Source organism: Ailuropoda melanoleuca, chromosome 19 (genome assembly GCF_002007445.2).
Source record: "Ailuropoda melanoleuca isolate Jingjing chromosome 19, ASM200744v2, whole genome shotgun sequence".
Classification (NCBI taxonomy): Eukaryota; Metazoa; Chordata; class Mammalia; order Carnivora; family Ursidae; genus Ailuropoda; species Ailuropoda melanoleuca.
The window spans coordinates 23,141,810-23,168,320 of NC_048236.1; the positions used below are offsets into that span (position 1 = coordinate 23,141,810).

Consider the following 26,511-nt stretch of genomic DNA (forward strand, 5'->3'; position numbering starts at 1 on the left):
TTTTTTTAAATTTCAGTGACTTTTTAAAATTAGTTTTTCAGTATTGTGTCTCCTTGTTTGAGTTTTCTTCTTCGGTGACTCTCTTACATGTATGTTGGATTTTCATTGCCTGACTTCAATATTTGTCACTTTCTGTTGGATCCTTTTTATTAATTTTTTTAAATTAAAAACTTTTTAGGTCTTTTGTCTCTCCAGTTTTCGTAGGCCATTATTCTGTTTATTTGTTCTCACATTCCATTTTATTTCATGTTCATTTCTGATTTCCTTTTATTTCTAATTCTTCTGAGTTTTCATTTTAATTCTGAATATTTCTAATTTCTTTTTTTATTACATTTTATTTTTAAGTAATCTGTATACCCAGCATTTGAGGCTCGAACTTAAAACTGGGAGATCAAGAGGCGCAGTCTCTACTGACTGAGCCAACAGGTGGCCCTGAATATTTCTAATTTCTGATTTAGTTTTCTTTCATAATTTCACATGTCTTTTAACTCATTTAACATGTTCTTTCATATCATGTATATTTTTTTTGGCTTTTTTTAAATTAGTAAGTGTACAGTTTTGATCTGTTTTCTGAGCATATTTGTTCTAGAATGGTTTCATTGTAGAGATGTTATTCTGTTTCTTATTGCCTTCTTCTAAAACTTTCTATGAGATTTGACCTTGATTCTTCTCCGTTGATCATTTTTGTGTGGTATTAGTTTTCTTTACTTTTAAAAGGAATTGATATTCAAGATAGCTTTTGTAACTGCACAGCACCTCTCCCTTCAGTGGTTTTTGTGTAGTATTTAAAAATAAGGCCTCTTGTTTTCTGAGATTTTTTTGTTCTGTTCCTTCTCTCACTTTAGAGAGAGAAGTAAGAGAAGGTACCTTCTCTTTATTTATTTCCATTTTTTTTGTACTGCTCAATTTTGAATCCTTTCCCAAGACTTCTTCCTCAGGGTCGGACCTGGTCCTAGAAGGGAAGTTTTGGTGGTGAGCTTACGAGAATTCATAGGGGCTAGATTGTTTCCCCCCATTTCAAGCTTATTATAGACTGTATGTATTTGCTATTGGATTGGGTAAAAATGCTTTTCAGTTTCATGTGCTTTCTTTAGACTGGTTCACTGTAATTTCCAGTTTTTATCTCTTTACTATTTTAGTGTTCTGTTTTCAGATCTACCTGCCCCCCCCCCCCATTAGTTGCAGACATCATGCAGGTCAGCGGTTGTTAGTGCCTCGTCTCTACCACATAGCGTTTTGGAGTTTGTGGGTACTCCATCACCAATTTTTGTTGTAAATATTGTCCATGGGGTTTTGGTTTTTCTATTTAGTGACTCTTTTTTTTTTTTTTTTTTTTTTTTTGGTGAGAAGCTTCTGGGAGCTTTAAAAGCTGTCACCGCTATTACAGAATTCCTATGACAAGCAGTATTTTATAGAATAAAATTCCATTAAAAAAAAAAAGCTTATTTGAAGAGCTCCATGATTTAACCACATCTGACCTGTATGTGTTAGAACATTATTTACTCTCTCAAGGTTTTGACTCTTAGATAAATTTTCATAGTGCTTTATAGAACCAGGCAGAGAAGCGTTCAGTACACAATTCTTGGTACGTATTTATTCAAGAAAACCCCCAAATAACTTTCTTCTTGTTTTGTGGGAGGAGTACTCATTATTCTATCAAGCTGACAAAATTTCTCAAATCATGCCCTAATGTATATACTTTTTAAAGGTGATTGAGATTCAACTTCTGCCGACTCCTTGCCAGGATCATTAAATTGTCCTCAAGAGCACAGCAAGGGGGCAGCTTACAGTGTTGGGTTTATGTAGTGCCTATATGTGCAGAGTGAGGTGAGGAAAGAATTGTGATACCGTCTATAACAAAATTTAATCTGTGAAGTTTAATAAGAGGTTTGCATTTTTAAGCAATCCGTTTGAGAAGATTGCATTTTGAATTTGAATGTGCAATTATGCCCTGTATTTTCCTCTTGATTTTTAAATTGTTTTTAAGGTTAAAAAGTCAGTGATAGTTTTTAGAATTCTCTTTTTCTAGTAACTGGCTATAGTTCTTGAGTCAGAGCCGTGAACAAAATGTTAAGATATTACTCAATGGAAGTTTTTGTTAATTTAACTCTGTTTATTCTATACTGCGTAATCTAGATAGAACTGAGAGTATAACTAAAGGAATACTAAACTAGTTGAAAAAGAAGGCTTATATATCCGTATAGAGTGCTATATTTGGTAGGAAATTGTTATGTGGCAATGAATAAATACCTGTATGAATAGACCATCTGGAAATGTTATTATTAATTTCATTGCATAGAATATTTTAGAGGTGTAGTCACTGCTCTTCCCTGCTTTGTATAAGTGTAAGAATGATAGAGGATAGTAGGCATAGTCAAAGCCTGGGACTCTGTAGACCTGGGTTCTAGTTTTGGCTTTGTTAACTAAATGGTTGGGTAATCTTCAGGAAGTTACTTAGTAGTGGCTCCTTTTTCTTTAAAAAAAGAAATCATCAGTATCTAGTGCTGTGGTAAGTTCTCAACATATTTTAAAGATGTCTCATTACTATTTTTATAGTGACCTTTATTTGCTTATGAATTTCTAGAAGCATACTACAGTGTACACAGGGCCTTCTAGGCAGAAAGATAGAGAAAGCATGTCCCATTTGAGAAAGTGAGGTAGTTTTCTGTGACCAGAGTATATTGGGTGCAGTTACGTGTCACAGGAGATGAAAGTGAAAGTTGCCGTGGGGGATTGGTTTGGTTTTGATCCTATCAGTGATAGGGGGTGGGGATAGGGACAGAACAGGGAGCTCTTAAAATGTTAGAAGTTGAAGAGTGATATTAAATGTTACGTTGTCTTTAAGAACCTAAATCTGATGAGCTTGTTCCTGCAGTGCCCTAGGCAGTGGGTGACTAGGTCTGGAACTGAAGTGGTGGCAGTGGGGTCGATTAACAGGGGGAGGCTATAACAAATATTAAAGAGTTAGAATCACTAAGACTTCTGACAGAAGAGGGGAGAGGGTCCAGGATGACTCCTGAGCTGGGCCTTAAGCACCTAGGATGAAAAAGTAGTGGTTTATTCCTGGACTTCAAATGGTATGGATTTCATAGTAAGTACAGATTGCAAAAGAATGTGAAGGAAAGCTTTTCCAAGTTTGTCATAACAGTGTTTAATTTGACTGCTTTAAAAAAATACATTCTCTGACTTTGTAACAACTAACAAATGCTGCAACAGATAAATCAAGTTCTGAGAATACCTAGAAATTGTGAAAAATATGAAAACTGGTACCTCTAATTCCACATCATCATTTAAGATTTTTAATTTTTAAATATGTGTGGTTTACTTATTTTGTTTTTAAAAATAAAAATTAAAACTTTCGGAAAGCGAACAACTCCCCTAAAACACAGTTTTATGAAAACTGAAGAAATGGACTCTGTATTAAATATTTACAAAGAGTTCCTGAGACCAAAAACGGTGGCCCTTCTTTTCCAGCAGCTGGAATCCAAAAGATCTTGAAACCAGTCCTGAAAAGCTTGCTCCTATGCAAGAAACCCTGGTGGCTTTTGAGAGGAAGATAGAGAACTATTCTGGAAAATTTCAAGTGGTAGTAGAGGTGAGTCACTGACATGAAGAATTTGTCCAGGGACTACAAATACTCATTTTCTCTTTTTAATTAACATTTAAAAATACATATACATTCAGATAAGGCAGTTTGAAAATCTTAGTCTTTGTGTTCTAAAAATTTTAATGAATAGAAAATAGTAGAATAAATAGTATTCCCTCACCCACATAAAAATAAATATGTTGAAATTTTAAGAAGCAAAAACAGATACACAGTTCTGTTTCTTTAAGAAGATGATGATACTGGGAAAAGATATGATAAATAAATGCCATGTTTGTACTTTGACTGTATTTTGAATGTAAGATATACTTGGATTGGATTTTTAAAAATGTATTAATTTGATTTGATTCATAACCTGTTCAGTGATCACTAGAACACTGTGTTCTAGTAGGAGTGGAGGATACCACTGAGGAGGAAGTCTTGTTCTGATTCACATGCTGCTTGAATACCCTAGCTAAGCTTCCTCTGGATAATATTTTATTTAGAAACAATGCAGGATTAATAAGCCCCGCTTAATTATTTTATTGTTTGGGGAATGAGAAATACATGGACATGGCACAAACTTCAAAGGGTACAAAATGTGTAAAGTCAATAGTCTTCCTCCCGTTTCTATCCCTCAGACATCCAGTTTTCCTCCATAGGAACAACGATATTTACTAGTTTCTTGTATACTTTTCCTGAAGCATTTTATGCGTATATACAAACATATAGGTAGTGTATATTTTTAGTTGCTTTCGTATCTCTATACAATAATCTCTGATCTTGTAGGTGAGATTCCCTCCCGCATCTGTTCCTTAGAAAATTGGATAGAAGAGTTTTAATTTATATAGTTTTACCTTTCTTCCTCCAGATTTAATGTAGACATGTAGCACCTTTCCATTACACACTAACATGTAAGATACTATTGATTATTTCAATATTTTGCATTTTTGCCATTGGGAATTTAGAAGATCTGATTGCCACATTATAACTTAATTGTTTGCAACAGAGCAATTAGTGATCTCAGTCCTTTATTTTGTAGCTGCTATTCTTCTTCCCATTTATTCCATTTTTAAAAATAGCCAGTAAACTCTAAAGGGCAAGTCAGTTCACACAAAAAATTTTGAAAACAATGCAGGTAGCTTCCTGAAATAATACATTAGTGTGAATTCTAGCTTCACTACTTAGTATGTGAGGGAGAGAGTTCAGGACACATTATGGGGACAGATAGGAGGTAGGTACTGAGAAAAGAGAGAGGATGCACAAGATGAAAGAGAGGGGAGGTCCAAGGAGCCATAGATCTTAAACACAGCCACTGAACCTGGACTGGACTGTATTTAACTTTAGCTCAACTAACACAGGTAGAAGTCATACCCTGAAGTAATTTTATCACTTAGTTGGGAGTCCACAAAGAGCCCTACTTTCCAAGATTTTGGAAGACTAAAGTAAGGGGGGAAAATGACAAGTTTTATTCTCAGGAGAATGAATTATTAACTTGGAATTTTAGTTGGCCCGTCATTTATCTTTACTGTTATTTCCTAATATTGAGAAAGACTTAAGCACATTTTGTGTCTGTCTGTTCCTGTTACTTCAGATCTTTACATTTATTTCAAGGATCTTTTCTCACTAACGCCGATTTTGTGCGCTGCTTAATTATTAGTTTTTTCATTGGAAATGCCCCCACTGACATGAAACTGATTTTTAAAAAAAACATACAGTACTGTTACATAAAAATAAAATTTCCTATTTGTTTGCCTACTTATTGATTCTGCCTGTTTTTTTTTTTAAAGATTTTGTTTATTTATTTGACAGAGATAGAGACAGCCAGCGAAAGAGGGAACACAAGCAGGGGGAGTGGGAGAGGAAGAAGCAGGCTTATAGCAGAGGAGCCTGATGTGGGGCTCGAACCCATAACGCTGGGATCACGCCCTGAGCCGAAGGCAGACGCTCAACCGCTGTGCCACCCAGGCGCCCCTCTGCCTGTTTTCTTTATGTCTGTCCCCACTTTTTGTGACATTTGTTACTTTTTTCGGTTAAATTTTTTTTACTGAAGTACAGTTGACATATAATGTTACATTAATTTCAGGTGTACACATAGTGATTTGACAACTCTGTGTGTGTAGTAGCAAGTGTAGCTACTACCATCTGTCACTGGTTTTTGTATGTTTTAGTTTATTAAATTATACAAATGCTGTAAATAAATGCCAGTTAAACTTTAAATTGACAACCCCAATTCACTTCAGTCTCTTTAAAACATTAAAAACTTAGAGCTCATTTAGAATATATTATATATTATTATATTATTATTATATTGTTTTAATGCAAAAACTAGGATTGGGTGAAATGTTTTATTACTGTATTTTTTATTATATATATTATTATAAATGTTATTATATTATTATTATATTATTGTTTTTAGTGCAAAAACTGGGATTAGGTGAAATGTTTTCTTCTTGCAAAGTTTCAGAAATAGAAATGTTTTATCTGCATTAGATTGTGAAGGAAGTATGTTGGCCTGTATGTGTTTCTCAGCATTCTAGTTCAAATAGTAATTTTTGAAATTGAATCTCAGCTGATAGGTGAGTCTTTGGGCAGGTGTTGTTTATGTATTATGTGGAAAAACTAAAAACACACAGATTATGGATTGACAAGGACAAAATACTTTTAATAGTAGGTTTTGAGATTCTTAAGTGTGATTTATTATACCATTTTCAGGTGAAGCCTACCTTTGCAATTATTATGGTGTGATTTTGGATGAAGATGGTTCTGGCAAAAGTACAATATAAAATTTATCTTTCTAGGAACATACAATGTATAAAATGAGGATAGATTGAATTTGAAAATGAGCAGTAAATAACACTAATTTTAAAGTATGTATTACCCTATATGACATTTATCATAACTGACGTACACATTTCACTTACTCTTCAATATAAATATGTATTTTTCTTAAAGTAAAAATTCATATTGACTTTTTATTTATTGTATTTTTATTATTTTCTTTGTCAAAAATTTCAGTATATTTTCTGCTCAATGTTTGTTTTTTAAAAATCTAATTTTGAGATGAGCTCTAATTTATTAAGTAAATACCTATTTAAAAATATTGTTATACAAACAGTAGAAATTTTGACTTAAGTAATTAAGAGTCCTCTTCCTCCCTTTTTCATGTTTGAAATGTGAGAGAAATGGATAAAAAAAAAATTGACAGAATTATACACCTTCTGTAAAGCCAAAGAATTTTGAAAATTGGTAAATTTAAAAATTTTTGATAGTCTGTTTGATATCCTTACAAGTATTCTTCCTTTTGGAGAAGTGAAAACAAGTTTGGAAATTTAAAGTTTTTCAGAGTAGTGCGTAGTACTAGGGTCTGGCTTGATTTCCAGGAAGCTAGATGGTAGAAGTTAAAGTAGCTAGTTCCTGACCCATAACTTCAGTCTCACTGCAGTTAAAAATAATAAAAAAATATAAAACTTTTTCTTTTAAAAGTAGTATATTCCCTTTTTCATCACTGTACCCCACTTTTTTTGCAACCAGTCCACTCATCTCAACGCTGGAAAACTGAATCATAAATTGCCAAAAAATAAGCAACTAAAATTCTCCTTTCCAACAGTGCATTTTGCTAAAGCATTTTGGTTGAGAGACTCTAAAAGAAAAGCAATAATATTTTGATAACAGGAATGATGTTTCAATAATGGAGGCAATACCTGCAGTGTTCTTCTTCTGTTTTGTGGTGAAATTTCCTGGACACTTATTTTGATTAGCTGGTGCTTGGTGGTAAAGACTGGGACTAGAGAATTTTTAATCCTAGTCTCAACTCTGTAACTGATTCATTGTCTACTCTAGAGAAATCATATATCCTCTTTGTGCTTCACTTTCTGTATCTGTAAAATGAACACTGAGCCTCTAAAGCAAAGAGCCCAGTGTTTGTAAATCCTGCAGGAGATAGTCCCCAGTTCCATTGGACGCAGCCTGAGATCTCTAAACTCCTAAGGGCTGTTGTTGGTTCTACGAAGAGTCAAATACTCATGGAGACTAATAATCTTGGGCTTGTTACTTAACATCTTGCTGCTTCAGTTTCCTTTCCTGCCAAAATAGGGTAATAATGCTGAAAGCAAGGTTTTTTGAAATGTAAAATGGCGTGGGTGTGTGCGCACGCGCGTGTGCGCCCACCGGCGCGCGAGCATGCAGTTTCTCTAATATACGTGCGATTTTAATTATATGTATATATAAAAGTAAAGTATTGAGGCTAATGCTTATCACTGTAATTGTTAGGCTATTTTCATTATTTTCTTCTGAGTGCTAGAGTTTGCTCTTCAGGGCCAACAGAATAAATTTTCATAAGTGTTCTGTATGGCCCTTAAATGTAGTGTTGTGAAACTTTGATACTGACCTTCCTTTCATACTGCTCTCTTCTACTTTTTTAGAAACCTAGAAATCATCTGAGCCTAACAATATCTTCTTACAAAACAATCTTTAAACATCTGTGATGTCACTGAGTTCTTGTTTCCTCTAATCCCAACTAACACACACACACACATGCACCTGTACCCAGTCACTTTTTGGCAGTGGTCTCCTGTAGAAATGGCTCATTAGTTCACATCATTTCTCCCTTTCAGATTTTTATATCTCTTTTTTTTCTCTCCTAATTGTGATGGGTAGCATCCCTAGAACAACAGTAAATAATTTGGTATAATACAGATGTATGCCTTTTTCCTAATTATTTTTTATTTTGTCAAAATATTAAAGACCTCCTTTCAATAGAATATTTTATATAAAATGTGAACAATCATATTTGTTGAACATAAGGTATCTCTATTAAAAAAATCCTCTATTTTATGAATTCATAAGAAAAAACACTAGTTATAAGACACTATCAATTTTAAGATGTATTCCTATTTCATTAATCTTAATATGAAGAAAAATGTAACTTAGGATCAATGAGATATGGCATATACATAGTTGATACTGTTTTTAGTCTTACTAAATTTTTTTTTAAAGATTTATTTATTTATTTATTTATTTATTTATTAGACAGAGAGAGACAGGCAGCGAGAGAGGGGACACAAGCAGGGGGAGTGGGAGAGGAAGAAGCAGGCTCCCAGTGGAGAAGCCTGACGTGGGGCTCGATCCCAGAACACCAGGATCATGCCCTGAGCCAAAGGCAGACGCTTAACGACTGCGGCACCCAGGCGCCCCAGTCTTACTAAATTTTTATTAGAATTTCCATGTATTCTTGTTTGCATGATGGAAACTTTTCAATTTTTTTTTTTTTACTTTCATAGTTTCTATGAGTTACTTTATGTTTTATTGCAGATATGCACAAAGAGGCATTTTTCTTATAGTTCTTTCTAAATGTTTAATGCCTTTATGATTACATAACTTGGATCATCTTTACTTCTAAATTCCCACCATGACACAAAGGTGATGCATCATTTGAATACTTGAGATGGGAAACATTTTTTCTTTTTTCAAGAAGGGTGAACTATACTGAAAATTTCTAAGCTCTTCTCCCCACACACAGAATTATATATTAGCTCTACTCGTATGCATGCTAGTATGTGTCATGATGTATACTGCCATTCACCTTATACAGGTTTTCCCCCTCACCTCATATACCCTTGGGTTTATACCCTTGCCTTAGCTTCTGTTTTCTCTCCAGAGCTAAATAACAAAAACTGTTTCATTCTTTTTCAGTTTAGTGTTCCTTATATTTCCCAGCCCCCTATTACTTCCATTTCTTATGATCTCATTTGCTCCAAAAGAGTACTTATGTTGAGATGGAATAGAATAGATATCCAGAAATGAGAGTATATTAGTATTTTGCATACTTTAAAACTCTAAGTTGGGAGAAAAAAAGGTCACTGTATTTTTTTTAAAAAAGGTTTTATTTATTTATTTATTTGAGAAGGAGGGAACACAGGTGTGCGAGTGCAGGGGGAGGGAGAGAGACAAGCAGACTCCACAGTGAGCATGGAGCCCAATGTGGAGCTTGATCCCATGACCCTGAGATCGTGACCTGGGCTTGAAATCAAGAGACGAATGCTTAACTGATTGAGCCACGCAGGCACTCTTTGTCACTATTTTTTATTTGAAGGAAGATGGTCTGTGTACACTTGAGGGCTACAGCTCAAGGTGGACAACTGATAATCTCTTAAATCTGGATTGTCTTCTCGGAGATGTGGGTGTGTCTAGGAAATCAGAAGAAAAAAGAAGGAATTATACAGACTGATCTTTCTACCAATTGAAACATTTTAAAGTACCTAAAGTCTGTGTAGATGATGTATTCACTTGTAACATTCGTGACACGTATTCATGTGAAATGAATAATGTTTTGTTTGTGAATGTTACTTTCTGATGTAATAGACTTTCCAGGAAGTACTGTTTAGCTAATCCTTACAGAAGGTACTGAAATTTAATTAAACTGGTTTAAGTGATTATCAGATTATTTTATGCCTCCTAAGTAGTTCTTATTCTTGGGTTTTATAGATTTTAGGGAGGCTTTGGGCCATCGGGTACTGTTTTTTTGTTTTTGGTTTTGGTTTTGTTTCTGTTTTTTGTGGGGAAAGGATCCATAGCTTTCAGCAGAATCTTAAAGAGATTAAGTCCAAAGAAATTAATCCACTTCTGTGGAGTCCTGGGTTAGCACTGTTTCTTTTTTATCTGCTCTCCATTGTGATCCTGATTCTAAATCATGAAAACCCGAGAGTATTTGGAACTCAAAACAAAGAAAATTTGATCTTGAGTTGTTACCCTTGGAAATGACAGTGCTGTTCTAGTGGCATATCTAAAACAATAATAAAACTGCCATGAACTACCAGGGAATTACTTTCAGTAGTGAATATAAATAAAGATGGTATTGTTTTCACAAAAAAAGACATTAGAAAACTGTGGGCCACATAAGTTGAATAACTGTGAAGAATTAAAAATATGCTTCTACTTTGAACTTGAGTAATTAATTTCATAGTTGTGATTTAAATTATTTTTCTGAAAAGAATATATATTGGAAATAATAAATGTTACCTTGTATTTGTATATATGAGTGTATGTATGTATATGTATGTGTATATAGGAATTACTTTTTAATATTCATATGAATAATGAAAATACTTGATTTTTCTTTTTATTTTAGTGCATGCAAGATATGGGAAATACTAAAGCAAGACTACTCTATGAAGCCAATCTTCCAGAGAACTTTCGAAGACCACAGACAGATCAGTATCCTTTAAACTTTATTTATTGTGGATTTTAAAAGAATTAACTCATTTTTATACTTCGTATTTTAACTGTTTGTATTTAGGAAGATGTGAACTTTATCATACTATTACTTATTAAAGATCAAAATTGATTTGCCCTGAGCTGTGCTTTGTATGTAGTAAGTTTTTAATAGCAAGTAATACATGATCTACATAGTATTTTGATGTAATTATTACTAAGTGTTAAAATATGTTGATTCTTCTTGATCTCCAGCTCTTGATTGGAGAGTATATGTTGTTTATTATTTTAGAGTATTATTAGAGATTTGACTTGTGAGCATTTTGAATAATTTTAAAATTCATTTCCAAAGAGATTTTCTTGATCACCTTTATATAGTAATCATATTTATGTTAAGCAGTTTGGCGTGTATGCACTTAAAACAGCAAATCACATATTTAGTGCAAGTGGACCTGCTGAAGTAACTTATGCTAATATTTACTGCTGACATTCCATCTTTGTTATAGGTTTCACAACTGTGTTTGCTTTTACAAATCTGCCCTAATGAATAAGTAGAATATATTCTCACTGGCATTTTAGTCAGATGTTTTTCACATTTGTTAAAAATAAACTAATTCGATTATGTAGGAATTCTCAAACTTATATTGAAGTTTGAGGAAACAGCTCATCAAAATTGATCTGTTCTATAAAATTATGAAATTGATTTTAGGTGTTTGTGATTCTATCCAAAAGTGATATTTGCGGTTTTGACAATAAAATGTAGTTTCTTAAGAAGCAGTTATATATCACCCATTTGTATACCAAAACGGTTCATGTGGTCAAGCAGTGAAAAAAAAATGTGATCTTTTCTTAACAGAGATACAGGCCATTATATATATTTTTATATTTGTATAGAAACCTTTTTAAGTTATATTTAAAAAGTTTGTATTTGGCCTTTTCTGTTTCTGCTCCCCCCACCTTTTCCCCCCAAATTTAACAATCTGATATCTAGTCCTGTTTTTATTATGCGTGTTCCTAGGGTAAAAGTGGAAGGTACATTTCAGACATAACAAATTGTGTGAGTAGAGGTATGAAGGTGTGAGGAGACATGATGTTTTAAGGTTTTGATGTGACAGGTTCACATTTAGTGGGGCAAGTGGCAGAAGAAGTTTATTTTTCAGATTGTGAAGGGTTTTCAGTACCATATAGAAAGCAGTGTGGACCTCATTCCATGGGCCCAAGGAAGTTGAAGGACTTAAAAAGCCATGAAGGGGTTTTGAAGCAGGAGAAACATTAGAAGCATTTACTTCTACCGCAGCGAGGATTAGTCAGAGGAGACCCTGGAGTCAGAGACCATGTAAAATGCTAGTACAGCCTTGAAATGAGCAATGATGAAGTTATAAATTAGATAATTAGATTAAATTAGATAGTGGCATTGAGAATGGATAAAAAGGAATTGAGAATATTGGAAAGAAATTGAGAAAGCAGGAGCAATTGGATTAGGTTGAGATTGGCTGTGTTTCTGAGGAAAGATACTCAGCTGACCCCAAATTTTAAAGCTTGGCGGAGGTTCTATGGGTGAGATAAAGCATATTCCCTGAGAGAAGAAATTTCAGTACCAGATGAATGTTGAAGGGTCAGAAATGAAAGGTAATGAGCCATGCTTCATTGCTTTGGGCAGATTGAGGTGTCTGTTGGACATATGCATGGAGAGCCCCATTCAGTAGCTGGAAACCTGGGTCTGGACCCTAGAAGAAAGGAGGAAATGCAGTGCTGATTATGGAGTGATTTTAGCATGTAGACAATAGAAAAGTGTTGGTTGAAGTTATGTTTACCCAGGGGAGTAGTCCTTTATTTTTGTGTCTGTGTTTTATTGAGAAACTTGGGAATGCTGTTTTCTTTCTCCTCTGAAAAGTGAAGGCCTAGGGCAGAACCCTGGGAAATAGAGCATAGTAGAAGGAAATACAGCAGAGCGGACAAGTATGACCTAGGTGGTTTTTACCAATTGCTTGCTAGTTGTATTTATTCGCTTCTCTCTGGTTCTTAACCCCAAGCCTGAGTTGACATATAAGATCCTTCAAATGAAAGAATCTCCTCTTTGTGGAAGTTTGTGTATATGTGTGTTGGGGTTGATTTGGTATGAGTTGAGTGTTTTGGACTTCTCTTGAATACTACGGGGTAATTTTTGGTAGTATCCTTTATTTGGTTTCTTGTAGGTGAAAGTGGCTTCCAGGTTATTTAATATATCATCATGATTCCGTTTTGTTTTCAAAGAAGCCTTGAAGATATTCAGAAAGGACTGTATACAGCTTCTTGGTATCTTCTTACATTGAACTATTCTATGCACTGTGTTGTATATGTTGGTAGGAATATTATTTCTTAAGTAATTACCATTAATTTTGTGATGACCCTTATAGACGTAAAGGATTAATGAGGTAGTGAGTTATTAATTCTGGTATTTTTGCTGATATATTTTTAAATATTTGGTACTTACCTAAACATTTCAGGGAAGAGAAGATTTTTATAGCGAATTGATTGGCATTGGGTATGATTACATCCTTGACCTTTGACACACTGAAGATACAACAGCTAAAGTAGTCTTACTGCTTAAAAAAGGTTTGCTGTGTGCCAAGCACTGAGCTTGGTCTTTCATGTTCATTATCTTTTTAAATTATCAAAATAACCCAATGAGCTAGAGCATAATACTTTCATTTTGGGGGTTGGGAAGGATGGGATGATTAAAGTTATTAAGAAACTTCTCAAAACTTCCAGACTTTTCCATCTGTAGAGGGCACTTGAATATTTTTTAGTGATGATGGTCTGAGTAAAATCAGTGTTGCCACATTTGAGTCTTGATGGCCTTTAAAAATAGATAGGCTTATGGTTTGGGACTTTGCAGCTAGATTATACGGTCTAGGTGTAGATTACAACTTTTAAGTACCTGATGTGATTCATTTCAGGCTTTTGGATTATGTATATTTTTGCTATTGTTTGCTCAAGCATGCTTACTTGATTTTTCAAACTAAGTGTTACTTCTAAAATGTTTACAAATTATGATCATATTTATATGAGGTGTTGATCTCTTACTCTTCATAAAAAGATAATCTAGTGGTTGTTAGAAAATACTTAAAGGGGAATTTTGTCTAAACAAATTTGAGATAGATGAATGTTTTGAGTATAAAATGCCATGTCTCAGACCATGAGACCAGCCCCTATATCTAATATAATACTATGGCCATTAAAAATTGTTTTACCTTAAATATTACAGCAGTATCACTTTATTCCCTTCTTTTAGTTATGAAACATTGTGATTTGGAGGTTTTATTAGGGAAACTAGTAAGAAAACTAGTCCCCTTTCTTTATTTCATGAATCATTCTAAATTTCATTGCTCTTTCAAAAGCCTAAAATCTCTGCATTTTTATTGATTTAGATAATTGTTGCCTCATCCCTAGAGGGCAGGGGAACCAAACTGAGTAAAACTCACATAATATGGGGCCTTACTGCATTCTTAACAATATTTGTCACTTTTTAAAAGCTTTACAATTTACAAAGTTATGCAAAAGCTGCTGTGAAAGTATAATTTCTCATGTGGGATGTGGTTAATTATAGGCTGCATGTACTAGTGCATGACAAATGATAAAGCTTTACATTAAGCTTTTCATTATTAGGATTTTTCATCTTATCTAAAAACTTTAATTACTTCAGTTCCATGAGGTCTATTGTGCACCAAAGCTAATCAGCAATTCTTCTCCTTTGAGCTTTTCAAGATTTTACTGCTGTCAGTGGTAATGTGTCTGAAACTGGAAGATCTTGTTCTTGTGACTAAATATTAATTTAAATGGTATCTTTAAAATGGTATCTTTAAGAAAAGGAAAAAAAATCTGAAACTATAAATAAATACATGTTAAAAGATAAAATACAAATGTTAAACTTGGGGGGTGCTTGTAGAGTATCATTTGTTAGTTTTGAGGACAGGGACAGTTCAGGGTACTGTGCTGAATGTTTTGTAACTATAGGCATGGGGAAGATTCTGGGGTATTTGTTTTTGTTTATTTACTAAATCCCTAATCAACCACTTAAACTTGAATTGTTATTAATATATTCCTTCCTTGATTTCCTGAAAATATTACTGTTATATTTCTAATTTTTTTGGTTATATTATTGATGTCTGCCAGTAAAGAAAGTCCTTATGTCTCAAATGACACCTAGAGACTGTAAAATGAAGATGAATATTGACTGATCTCCAAATTCATTGGTCCTTTTGTTGTTGTTTCTCATTCGCTCATTTATTTAAACTTGATGCTGTGCAAGCCATCTTAGCACTGATCATGGTAGTTCCTGTCTATTACCTCACTCTACCATGGTAGTAAGAGCTAAAAATTAAATAGCACTCACTATGTGCCACACACTGTCCTTAGTTCTTTACACACACTAGCTTATTTAATTCTTAAAATAATCCTGTGAGATGGGTCTTAATGTTATCTCCATTTTGAAGGAGGGGAAACTGAAATACAAAGTTACATAAAAGCAAAAGCTAACTCCATTTATTGAATGCCTTCTGTCTGTTAGGTGCTGTGCTGAATGCTTTATATGTATTATTCCTATAACTCTCAACAACTTTGTGAGTTGGGTATGATTATCTATTTTTATGTGTCTAGGTATGGGTTCAGCAGATTAGCTGACTTCAAGGTAACAATAACTGCCAGTTAAATAACAAGTGCCTGCTGGTACCAAAAATGAGGATGTACATTGGGAGACCATCTTCTTTGAGAATTAGCACTAGAGTCAGCATATAATGCAAAACTGCTGTCAAAATATCCATTGAAAATTCCTTAAATTGTCTGTAGTGACAATTTGTAGACACAGAGACGATCTATAAATCCAACTTGATTGTTTTTTACAATTGGAATACAATTCAGGAATCAATAATTACAGGCCTATGCGCCAGCTCCCGTTTTTGTAAATAAAGTTTATTAGAACACAGCCGTGACCATTCATTTATGTATTTTCAGGGCTGCTTTGGAGCTACAAAGGCAGAGTTGAGTAGTTGCAACACAGACCAACTATCCTTCAAAGCCTAAAATATTTACTTTCTGGCCTTTTGAAAAACATTTGTTGACCGTGGTAATAAATCATTGTTTTTTTTAGGTGAATTAACAATGAAAAATTGGCTTGCATATGGGACTTTGTACAAACATACATAAAGACTGTGTGATATGTTCTTGCTCTAAGAGGTACATAAGAACTGAGAGCAATCAAGAATACAGCATATTCCCTAAATCACTGTCCTTTTTCAGATGACTGCCATGGAACTTAAAAAATGCACTTTGTGGTGTGCTTTGATTGGTTTTTGAAAAGTAGTGTTTTATGTTAACAATAGGAAGATCCAAGTAAGTTCTCTTGCCCTAATGATTTATTTTATTTTATCTTATTTTACTATCGTTGGAAAAACAGATCAACTTTCCTCTCAGAATTTTAGAAATTGTTTACTTTTTAGATAATTTCTGAGAGGGTTTTATATCGTAAGCAGAACCAGATTCAGCTATAATTGAATTATTTATATAAAATACATTAAATTTAAATTAAGATTTCACTGATATCTGTTATTTCTGAAAATTCACAGCAATATGTAATTTCACCAGATATTTGTATTGTTTTTCAGTCGGAAATACTGCATACTTAAAATGTTTGCCTTTTTCAAGTTGAATATTTATAAAGCCATCATAGTTTTCAGTATTTTAGCTTTACTATTGGTTAAGTTATTTTATATATTCTATTTCTAACTTTAGTGAGTTTTCTAATTGTAATTTTTAAAATCATAAACACTGATCATTTTTTATCATAAACGTTTCATAAATGAGAGTAGTAAATCTTTTCAAGCATTAAGGAGTAGTATATTCTAAACAATATCTATAATGAGTATTGTTTCTATCTTTAAGAAGGAAAAATATCAGTATTACTTTCTCTGATATTTAAACATAGAAATTATAATTTAAGAATTCAAATTTCTAAAAATGTTCTGTAGTTAAAAAATAACTGTATATATATGCTATATTATATGTTATATAATATGTAACTGTAAATATAATTGGTGCTAAAATACTTATACGAATTTACAAACATATATGTACAAATAATAAATATATTCCATATCATCTGAAGTGAAAATGACATCAATCTAAGTGAAGTCTATTTTCTCTTCCTTGTTGTGGAGGTAAATAGTTGTCTCTAAAACGAAAATTGCTCAATATATCCATATGTACACCTATCCAAACGGCCACCTTTTTTAATTGTTTCATTTTTTTCTGTTAGAAATATAGAAAAATGTAATATTGAACTTGGATTTACAATCAGGAGCAAACTTAACATTTAGCTGATTTACAAGTTTGAGTAAAATAACATTATTGCATTTTATGAAAATATTGGCATATTTGTGGTGACTTTTTGGTATTGAATTGGCTGCTAAAGTTTTCACATACCTAAATAAGCAGCCTGATGGCAGCTTTGGGGCCTTTCACTTAAAAGGATCTCCAAGGATACTTTGAAAATACCCTCCAAATTTGACATTCTCTTCTAGATTTTAAAATATTTATTAGCATTTGCATAAAATAACTGATTCACAGATGAACGGGTGATGATCAGGAACATTCTGAAAAGGCTGATGCTAAACAGTCCTGGTTTTGAATCGCAGCTCTTCCTTAGAAGACTTTTTAAGCTTTCTGTGCCTCAATTTGGTTGTGAAATGGTACCTACCTTATAGATTGTTAAGAGGTAAAAAGGAGATAAAGATCGTATAAAGCGCCCTTCACATACTCAGGTTGTAGAAAACTGTCTTTTTTTTTAGCTTTCATTCAGCTTACTTAATAAATTAAATGTTTAGATTTCCCCTCTTGCCTTCCCTCGCCCCCTTTGAGTGCTTTCATAATGTCCCAACTTTTTTTTTTTTTAATATTTTATTTATTTGACAGAGACAGCCAGCGAGAGAGGGAACACAAGCAGGGAGAGTGGGAGAGGAAGAAGCAGGCTCATAGCAGAGGAGCCTGATGTGGGGCTTGATCCCATAACGCCGGGATCACGCCCTGAGCCGGAGGCAGACGCTTAACGGCTGCGCCACCCAGGCGCCCCCCCAACTTTTTAATATCTAATGTATATTGGTCTGTCAACTCTTTCTATTACCTATTGCCTCAACTGTCAATTTAAAAGGCTGTTATAACTTCTAATAAGGAGTTATTGACTGAAAATGTATTGCTTTCCTGCTTCAGGTAACTTTTGAACAGAAGGATGTCTTAATGGGGATCTACAGGGAAATGGTATTTCAGTATAATTCATTTCCTTTGTAATTCTGTGTATTGTAATATATCCATTTAAAAGCCCTGTCCCAGGAAGGAGTTCACAGGCTTTGTGTGACTACCAAAGGGGGGATCATGGTGCTAAAAAGGCTATGAATCTCTTATAGAAGAATTCCCATTTTAGTGAAATATGATAAAGCAGTGATTGAGCGGTAAGAGAAGTCATCAATATCAGATAACTCAGAACTCTCAAATTCCACTAGAAATGGCTCACTCTGTCAACATTTTAAGGCTAGTCCAGCCAACTCCAAAAAATTAAATAGTACTGACTTTGGTTGTAGCTTCTTGACTTCTCCATTCCTCAGCTTTGAAAGGAAAAAAAAAAGGCCTCCATTCTTCTAAAACACAGGGAATCCTCTATGATGGAACCAGGGGAAGTTATGTGTGGTGGGAAAGAACGGAAGTATTGGAATCACAATTGTTTAATTTTTCTAAGTTGCTAATTATTCATCTGTGATGTGGAAATAATATGTACTTTACTGGGTTTTGGAAGGATTGAACGAAACAAACTGTGGACAACCCATAGCACACAGTGTCTGGTACATTGTAGGGACCACATGGCTATTAGTTTCCTTACACTGAGAATTTAAAGTGAACTTCAGTTGAGTTTGGTTGGAGGTGGAAATTTGGGAAGTGTGGTGGAATTGAGAAATATGGTTACTTTTCATTCTAGAATTGGGTTGGGTGATTTTGTTGAATGGGGAGAACTTCTGAAAGAGACTTTCTGTGGCAGAAAGAAAGGTAGGTTACAGAATTTAGTTGCAGAAATAGTGTGAGAGGAAAGCACAGACTGGGGAGGAGGAAAATTGCATGTAGAGTGTAGGCTTTGTGGAAGGGAATGAATAAAGGGGAGTGTACATTGTCACTGAACTCATGCTTTTCCTTAAGTTATCTGTTTTCAGAGCAGTGGAATTTTTCATCAGAGATAAATATGAAAAGAAGAAATACTACGATAAAAATGCAATAGCTATTACAAATGTAAGTAAAATCTTCATTTTCATCAGCAATTGATGTTTGTTGAATTGATATCAAACTTTTTTTTTAAGATTTATTTATTTGAGAGAGAGAGAGAGAGCGCGCGAGAGAGAATGGGGAAGAGGCAGAGGGAGAGAAACTCAAGCAGACTCACCACTCAGCGCGGAGCCTGACTCAGGGCTCCATTTTACGACCCGTGAGATCATGACCTGAGCCAAAAATCATGAGTTGAATGCTTAACCAGCTGAGCCACCCAGGCTCCCCAGATCTTAAACTTTTAACATACAAAGCAACTTAAATTTTTTTCATCGTATAAATATATTTAGTTACATACTTTAAAAATTTGAGTATTGGGATTTTTTTCACATATTTATGAACTCTCACAAGGCAGAACTCTTGATTTAGAAAAGAGCATGTTCTGAGTAAGAGTCTAATAACTATTAAATGCCATTTATTAAGTTAATTTATGAAATTTGCAAAAAGATAAAGTCACTAATTGAAAAAGGGGGAAGGAAAAATTATTTCACTCAATTCTGGAAATGAATGAAAAAGAAACAAGGCAATTTATCTTCTCCTAAGGGCTTTTAGTGGCTGTGTCCAGACATATGTATATTAAGACATGGCATTTTAAATGGTTATTATCAAGCGTTTGATACCTAATAGTTGAGACCTTATTGTAGTGATCAGTTATATCTCTGTTTCTTTTTAGTTTTTTCCTGATTAATTTTTCTCATTCCATTTAATTACAGTTTAAAGCTAATTGTCTTTACTATTGCAATTTTTTTGGGGGGGGCTTTGATTCCTAGATTAATAAGCCAAGTTGTAAACAGTTAATCTTGTGGTTAAGTAATCTGTGAAGCGATTTGGAGACAATTATTTCATCTCATTTTGTACACAAACTGGGTTTTTCTCTTCAGTCCATATGGGGAAGCAATATACTAAAAAAATTAGTGAAATACTAACAAAGTAAGGATATTTTAAAACATTGTTTTTGATCATGAAACAAGTCTTGTTAAAAATGTTTAAAGTATCATTAATGTGTATTTTGAGACAAAGATATCCTTGCGAATAGAGTTTGGGCTGCTTTGGATATAGGAGAGGAAATCTTTTGAAAGAATGATAAAAATTGATAGTATTACAAATGATACTTATAATGTCCATGAAATTAAATTTAGTTGTAGTATTATGGGGGGAAAAAAGGACTGACTGTAAAACATAAGTAATATATTTTCATTTTAGTATAGTTTATAAAACATATGGCTTTACATTATATACCCTTTGTCCTTCAAGTTTTTATTTAAGTTCTAGTTAGTTAGCATACAGTATAATATTGGTTTCAGGTGTAGAATTAAGTGATTCACCACTTATATATAGCATCTAGTGCTCATCACAAGTACCCTCCTGAATACCCATCACCCCTTTAACCCATCCCCCACTCTCTCCCTTCTAGCAGCCCTCAGTTTGTTCTCTGTAGTTATAAAGAGTCTCTTAAGTTTTGCTTCCCTCACATTAAACCTCCTTTTAAAAAATCCTAAACATTTTTGTTGTTTTTAATTATATTTATAGTATTTTTTTCCTTCTAGACAACAATTTGGAAATTATTTTTATATAGTAATGTATAGCAGAACAGTTTTATCTTTGCAAGATAGCTGTTGCTATGGAATGCCACCCCCACCAGGTGTGATAATAATATTATGTTCAGTTAAAATAATTTCTTTATTCATTAAGAGATTTGTACTGGGATAAAATATTTAGGGATCAAGTGTCATGATATCTGTAACTCATTTTCAAATAATAAATAATTTTAAGTCGTTCAGTGAAACCTGGCAGCTGTGTATATGTGTGTGTGTTTGTGTAGAGAGAGAACAAGCATAGCATAATGTTAATATTTTATGAATATTGCTAAGATTTATAAAGATGTTCATTCTACAAGTTTTTATGTTTTTGTAGGCTTGAGAATGGAAATTTCAAGGTAGAAGATTGTGTATTTTTGAGTTTATATTATTCATATAATGAAGATTTAGAAAAGTCCACAAAAATCACATTTAACCCAAGGGAAAATGTATTCCACTATTCATTTATAAGCAATACAATAATTTTTTAAAAATTTATATTCTAGCAAGTTTAAAACATTTCTTCCTCCTTCATGGCAGTCAGTGTGTAAACAACTAATCTTACATATCACTAATAATTACATTATATATTTATATATGTTGTTTTGTCTTCAGTAATAGATTGAGCATTGATTCAAGTTGTTTCTGATCAGTTGTTATGGTTCCAGTCTCCTGGTATACTGAACCAAAGAGGGCATGACCTTTGCCTTCAGAGAGATTTAATTTCATTGTGAGGATGAGACTAGGTTAAAAAAATAAACCTGAGACAAAGTATAAGTATTGTATATCTAAGATACTTAAGGAGCACTAGTGCATTTAAGAGACTATCTAAGGAGAGACAGTTTGAATACTAACTGTACTAGTTGTACTCTGATAAAAAAGAGGTCGTGAATGGCTGGTAAGCTTGATGTGGCTATTACCCTGATATTAATGGCTCCAAATTGCTTTATCTTTACAACTTCTGTGTCTGATTTTATAGTTTTTCTGTCTTCTCTTAGCTGGTATTTTTTAGCGTTGCCAATAAATGTAACTGCTCTTATTTTCTTATTTTAAGTAAGAGTAAAGGTCTAAAGATTGACCCTGTTTATCTATGTAAGGCAGTAATTTAATTTCTTAAACCCTTTTAAAAAATGACATATTTCTTGCCTTTCTGAAACATAAATATTTCAGATTATTGTGGCAAAATACAAAGCAATAAACTTCAAGAAAACAGTGGCAAAGACTTTTGCTGTTTTACTGTGCTATTGCCCCCCCTACCTGGCAAGCCATTTAATGAGCCCATGAACTAAGCCCCATAGGAATCCATCATGTAGAGTATGAGAATCTAGGATGGTACTATACCCAGGGATTTATTTGTAGTTATAAAAACTGACTTTAGCAAGCTGTTAATAAATGTGGTATCTGGTCATATAAACCTGGTGCTTCTGAGAAAGCAGGGAGGTGGTTTGTGCTGCTTTGTCGAGGGAGCTTATGGTATAGGCTGTATGGTTTTGAGTGCTGTGCAGTACTACAAGTGTAAATTAAGGGAGGAAGCTTAAAGGGAAAAAACAAGGTTTAGATAAAACAAAAACAAAGGAAAATATATTTCCAAGTAGAAATGTTTTGGTACTACAGTCTATACTGTTTTGTAGCCTCAAACTGAAAAAAAAAAGACATTTCATTTCTTTTGTATCTTTTAAAGTAACTGCATGGTGCTGGACACCAGTGTGGGCATAGCATAACAACCCTTATTCATATTGACCCTTAGTACTTCTCTTCCTCACCCCCGAGATCTGTGCTAGCCTCTCATTTTGAAACTATATATAAAATTCAGAGATTGGCTGTTGAAGTTCCCTTGGATTGTTTCTTCCTTTATTTGTTCATTTAGTCATGCAGCAAACAAGCATTGACTATATATCCTCTGCAAGGCACTGAGATTGAAATGATAGAATCTTTTTAAAAAAGATTTATTTATTTCAGAGAGAGAGTGTGAGAGAGAGCGTGTAAGCGCGTGAGAAGGAGAGGGGCAGAAGGAGAGAGGAAGCAGCAGACTCCTTGCAGAGTGGGGAGCCTGACGTGGGCCTTGATCCCCGACCCAGAGATCACAACTTAAGCCAAAACCAAGAGTCAGATATTTAACCGACTGAACCACCCAGGTGCCCCAGAAATGATACAATATCTGTATAATCCTAGCTTCATCTCAGACATTATCCAATGTAATGTGCGTGTACAATGGGCTGTATTCTAAGGCACAGTGTAGTAACTGTTAGATTAGAAGAATAAAAGTGCTATGGGAACAGAGAATTTAGGTAGCACTAGTTAATTTTCACTGGGAGAATTTTTAAAGGAGGTATGTTTGAAATTATCCTTAGTAGAAATGTAGGATTTCAGCAAAGGGAATATAGGCTGAGTTTTGGTAGTGCAGAAAGGACATTTCAGGTTGAAGGGACATTTTTTTCTCATCTATGCTAAAGTAATATAAGGAAGAAAGAGAGTTCGGGTATATTATTTGTTGTTTGGGTTTGCTGTCTTGTCTAGTGAGTGTGAAAGAGGACTTACCAGGGAGGGCAGATGATGAGGAGAGAATAAATGTGTGAGGAAGTAAGTCTCAAAAAGCAAATAGGGATTATATGGAGGACTTCTCTTTTTTTTTTTGAGTTTAAGGCATGGTTATTATATTAATTTTCTCTTGCCATCTAACATTGCTAGAAGCTTAGTGACTTCAAATGACACGGATTTGTTATCTTATAATTTCTGTTGGCTAAGAGTCTGGGCATGGGTTAGCTCAGTTCTTGAAGCTCAGGATATCACCAGGCTGAAATTAAAGAGTTGGCCAGGGGTGCGATCTTATCTGAGGCTCATTGTCTTCCAAGCTCATGATTGTTGTCAGAATTCATTTCCTTGTGGTTGTATGACTATGGTCCTGTGTTCTTGCTCTCAGATGGGGACTACTCTCAGTTCCTAGGAGCCACCCTAAGGTCCTTAACAGTTAACCCCGTCCTCTTATAGCATAGCCCCTTATTTCTTCATTGGAGAATTTCTCCCGCACTTCAAATCTCTTATTTTAGGAAGGGCCCCCACCCCCTTTTAGGGGCTCACCTGATCAGGCTAGGGACACCCAGAAGAGTCTCTCATTTGATTAATCCATGATTAACTGTTTTGGGATCTTAATTACACTTGCAAATCTTTAACCTTTGTCATATAACAACTTAGTCAAGACCGTCCATCATATTCACAGTCCTGCCCACACTTAAGGGGAGGTCATTATATAGAGTATGGATACAAGGGGATGGGAATTGTGATGGCCATCTTCGAATTCTTACCACAGTGATACAGAATGAATCTGACCTTCCTGGTTGTTCCTTAACTGAATGAGTGATAGGGGAATTTGAAACTTGGAATACAGAAATCTGTTCTCTCTGTCCTCTCTCCTTCCCCTCCTTAACCAGTAGTGAGTCACAATTGCAAGCACAGTGATTAGATGAGTTGCCAGAAGATCTAACAGTTCTTGAGTAGATGAGATTGAACTCTGCCATATTATTTGCTCTTTTCCATCAGCAGCTTTTCTGTCCTCTTCCCTGCCTTCTTCCTCACTCTCTCTCTTCCTCTCCCCTTTCTCCCTTCTTTCACCCCTTTTTCCCTCTGCCACATATATTTCCTTAGTCACATTATTCATTTGCCATCATAGTGATCAGAAACAAAAAGAAAATCTCCTAGAGCAGTAAAATGTAACGATTTAATCCTGATCCCCCGACTTCCTCAATTTTGTCTTGGAATATAGTTAATAATCTTTGGGAGTTGGTGACTTTAAAATGAGCACTTGCTTCTTTTGTTTCAGTTTGTCTTAACATATTACTTGCTTCCTTTACCACTTCTCATTTCTTAGGAGCAACCTCTTGAACCCAGAGTACATGCTTGAATTTGTAGCACGTAAAGATTTTAATTCTCCAGTCTGAATTTCACGTGAAATTGCTTTCTAATCATTTGCTGTATAATTAAATATTATATAAGGGCTTAAAAACAATAAAATTTTCACTTGTTTTATATATATGTGTATGTATATAAAGACTAATATTTAATACAACAAAAGTGAATTCATTATTTCAATTTAGAAATTATTGTAGAAACGTTTCTATATTACTATAAAAATGAGATAGTACTAGTAATTTTATTAAGCTCTGTTTACAATTAATTGATGGTTATATAATTAGTTATTTAAGATACATGAGTAATTTCAAGACAATGTGAATTGCAATGAATTTTAGATGTTCTTTAATAGTGATGACAAACTTAGATGGATAATTAGGTAGTGAATTAGGATTAGTATAAAATAGCAGTTTTAAGTTGGATTTCTTTTTTAGTTCTTTTCATTACAATTTTATTTTCCTCTTCTGTGGAATAGGAACGATCGTGGTATCTACATTTCATAGTATTATTGTAAGAGTTAAATATGATGAAACATTTGCATTTTTAATAGGGTGCCTGGCACATAAATGCTTAATAAATATAAGCTATGGTAATGATTGTATTGAAGGAAGATGGGGAAGGTGGCAGCGCCAAATGACTCCAGGCGGGTAGATAATTAAGAAATGTGAATACTCACACTTAACTATAAGACTTTAGATCGCTGGCACAATTTTGACTTGAGTTGTTTGATTCAACCATCCACACTTTAGTCAGCCTTTTAATTATGGTCTGCCAGTGACTTGATGTGGCAATTAAAGGACTTACAGTTTGAAAGTTTTCCAGATTTCACATTTCTTAGTGACCTATGCAAAGATTTTAAAGTTAGTATACCAAAATTTAGGCTGCTTCTACATATTTGGTGGTTGTGGTTACTTAGTTAAGTTGATTAAAGTCTTTTAAGCCTCATACTGATGAGTTTAATTGATGGTGTCTTTTGTACGATACATTTATTAGTTCAGTAAATGTATTTTCAGCTTTTGTGTCAATTACATTGACATTGGAAATCATTTTTTTAAAGATTTTATTAGAGTGCAGGTGCGTGCGTGCGAGAAAGCACACAAGCAGGGTGAGGGGCAGAGGAGAAGCAGACTCCCCACTGAGCAGGGAGCCTGATGGCTTGATCCTGGGACTCCAGGATCATGACCAGAGCCTAAGGCAGATGCTTAACCGACTGAGCCACCCAGTTGCCCCTGGAAATCATATTTTTAAGATGATTTCTGGACTCCTGAAAAACCTGAGCTTTGCAATTTATGGGAAGCTCGTGAGACAGCCATTTGAGAATTGTTATGATAAAATCTCCACTTAGAAAACATATCCAAGAGTCTCTAAAATGGGTTTGAAGCAATGTATTCCTAGTAATTAATCCATAAGGCCTTTTTTTAGTGGTCTTATGTTTTTCAGTGTTGTAGAAGACCAGATTTTATTATTATAGCATTATTTTGTTGAAAAGGGTGGTAGTGGAAAAAAATTCATCAAGAAAATAATGTGATCTTTTCTTGAAAAGAGAAACATTTTGCTTTATGGCCTTCAAATAATCATACTGATATTTTTATAATAATAGCATTTCAAAATGTGTTTTCTCACCATATCCTAATAGGCAGGAATTGGAAACCCGTTTTGCCTGATCAGTTTTTCTTTTGCAGGAGTTTATGTAGTTGTATTGCTGTAGGAGTTTCTTCACATGTAGGTTACTTTGATGGTGGCATAAAGAGGAACCTCTGGGCTTAAGAATAATTGAAAGGACTGTAACTCATTTATTCCTAAAGGATATCTTTACTGGGTTCCCACTGTGCATTCTCTCATGGATGAAGGGGTTTGGCAGGAGAACAGTCGGGAATAGAGGAACATTTAATC

General features: G+C 34.2%; 1 protein-coding gene across 4 annotated transcripts in view; it reads left to right on the forward strand.

Annotated features, from left to right (window-relative positions):
- Positions 1–26,511, forward strand: part of SMAP1 (small ArfGAP 1) — a 229,245-nt gene that overhangs the window by 115,954 nt on the left and 86,780 nt on the right. For 3 of the 4 annotated variants that reach the window (XM_034648123.1, XM_002925869.4, XM_034648124.1), the window contains 2 exons: positions 10,713–10,798; positions 19,027–19,102. In XM_034648123.1, coding sequence (XP_034504014.1) covers positions 10,713–10,798; positions 19,027–19,102 — 162 coding nt within the window. Of the gene's footprint in view, positions 1–3,474; positions 3,596–10,712; positions 10,799–19,026; positions 19,103–26,511 lie in introns of all 4 variants that reach the window. The other variant, XM_034648125.1, reaches the window with a different exon arrangement.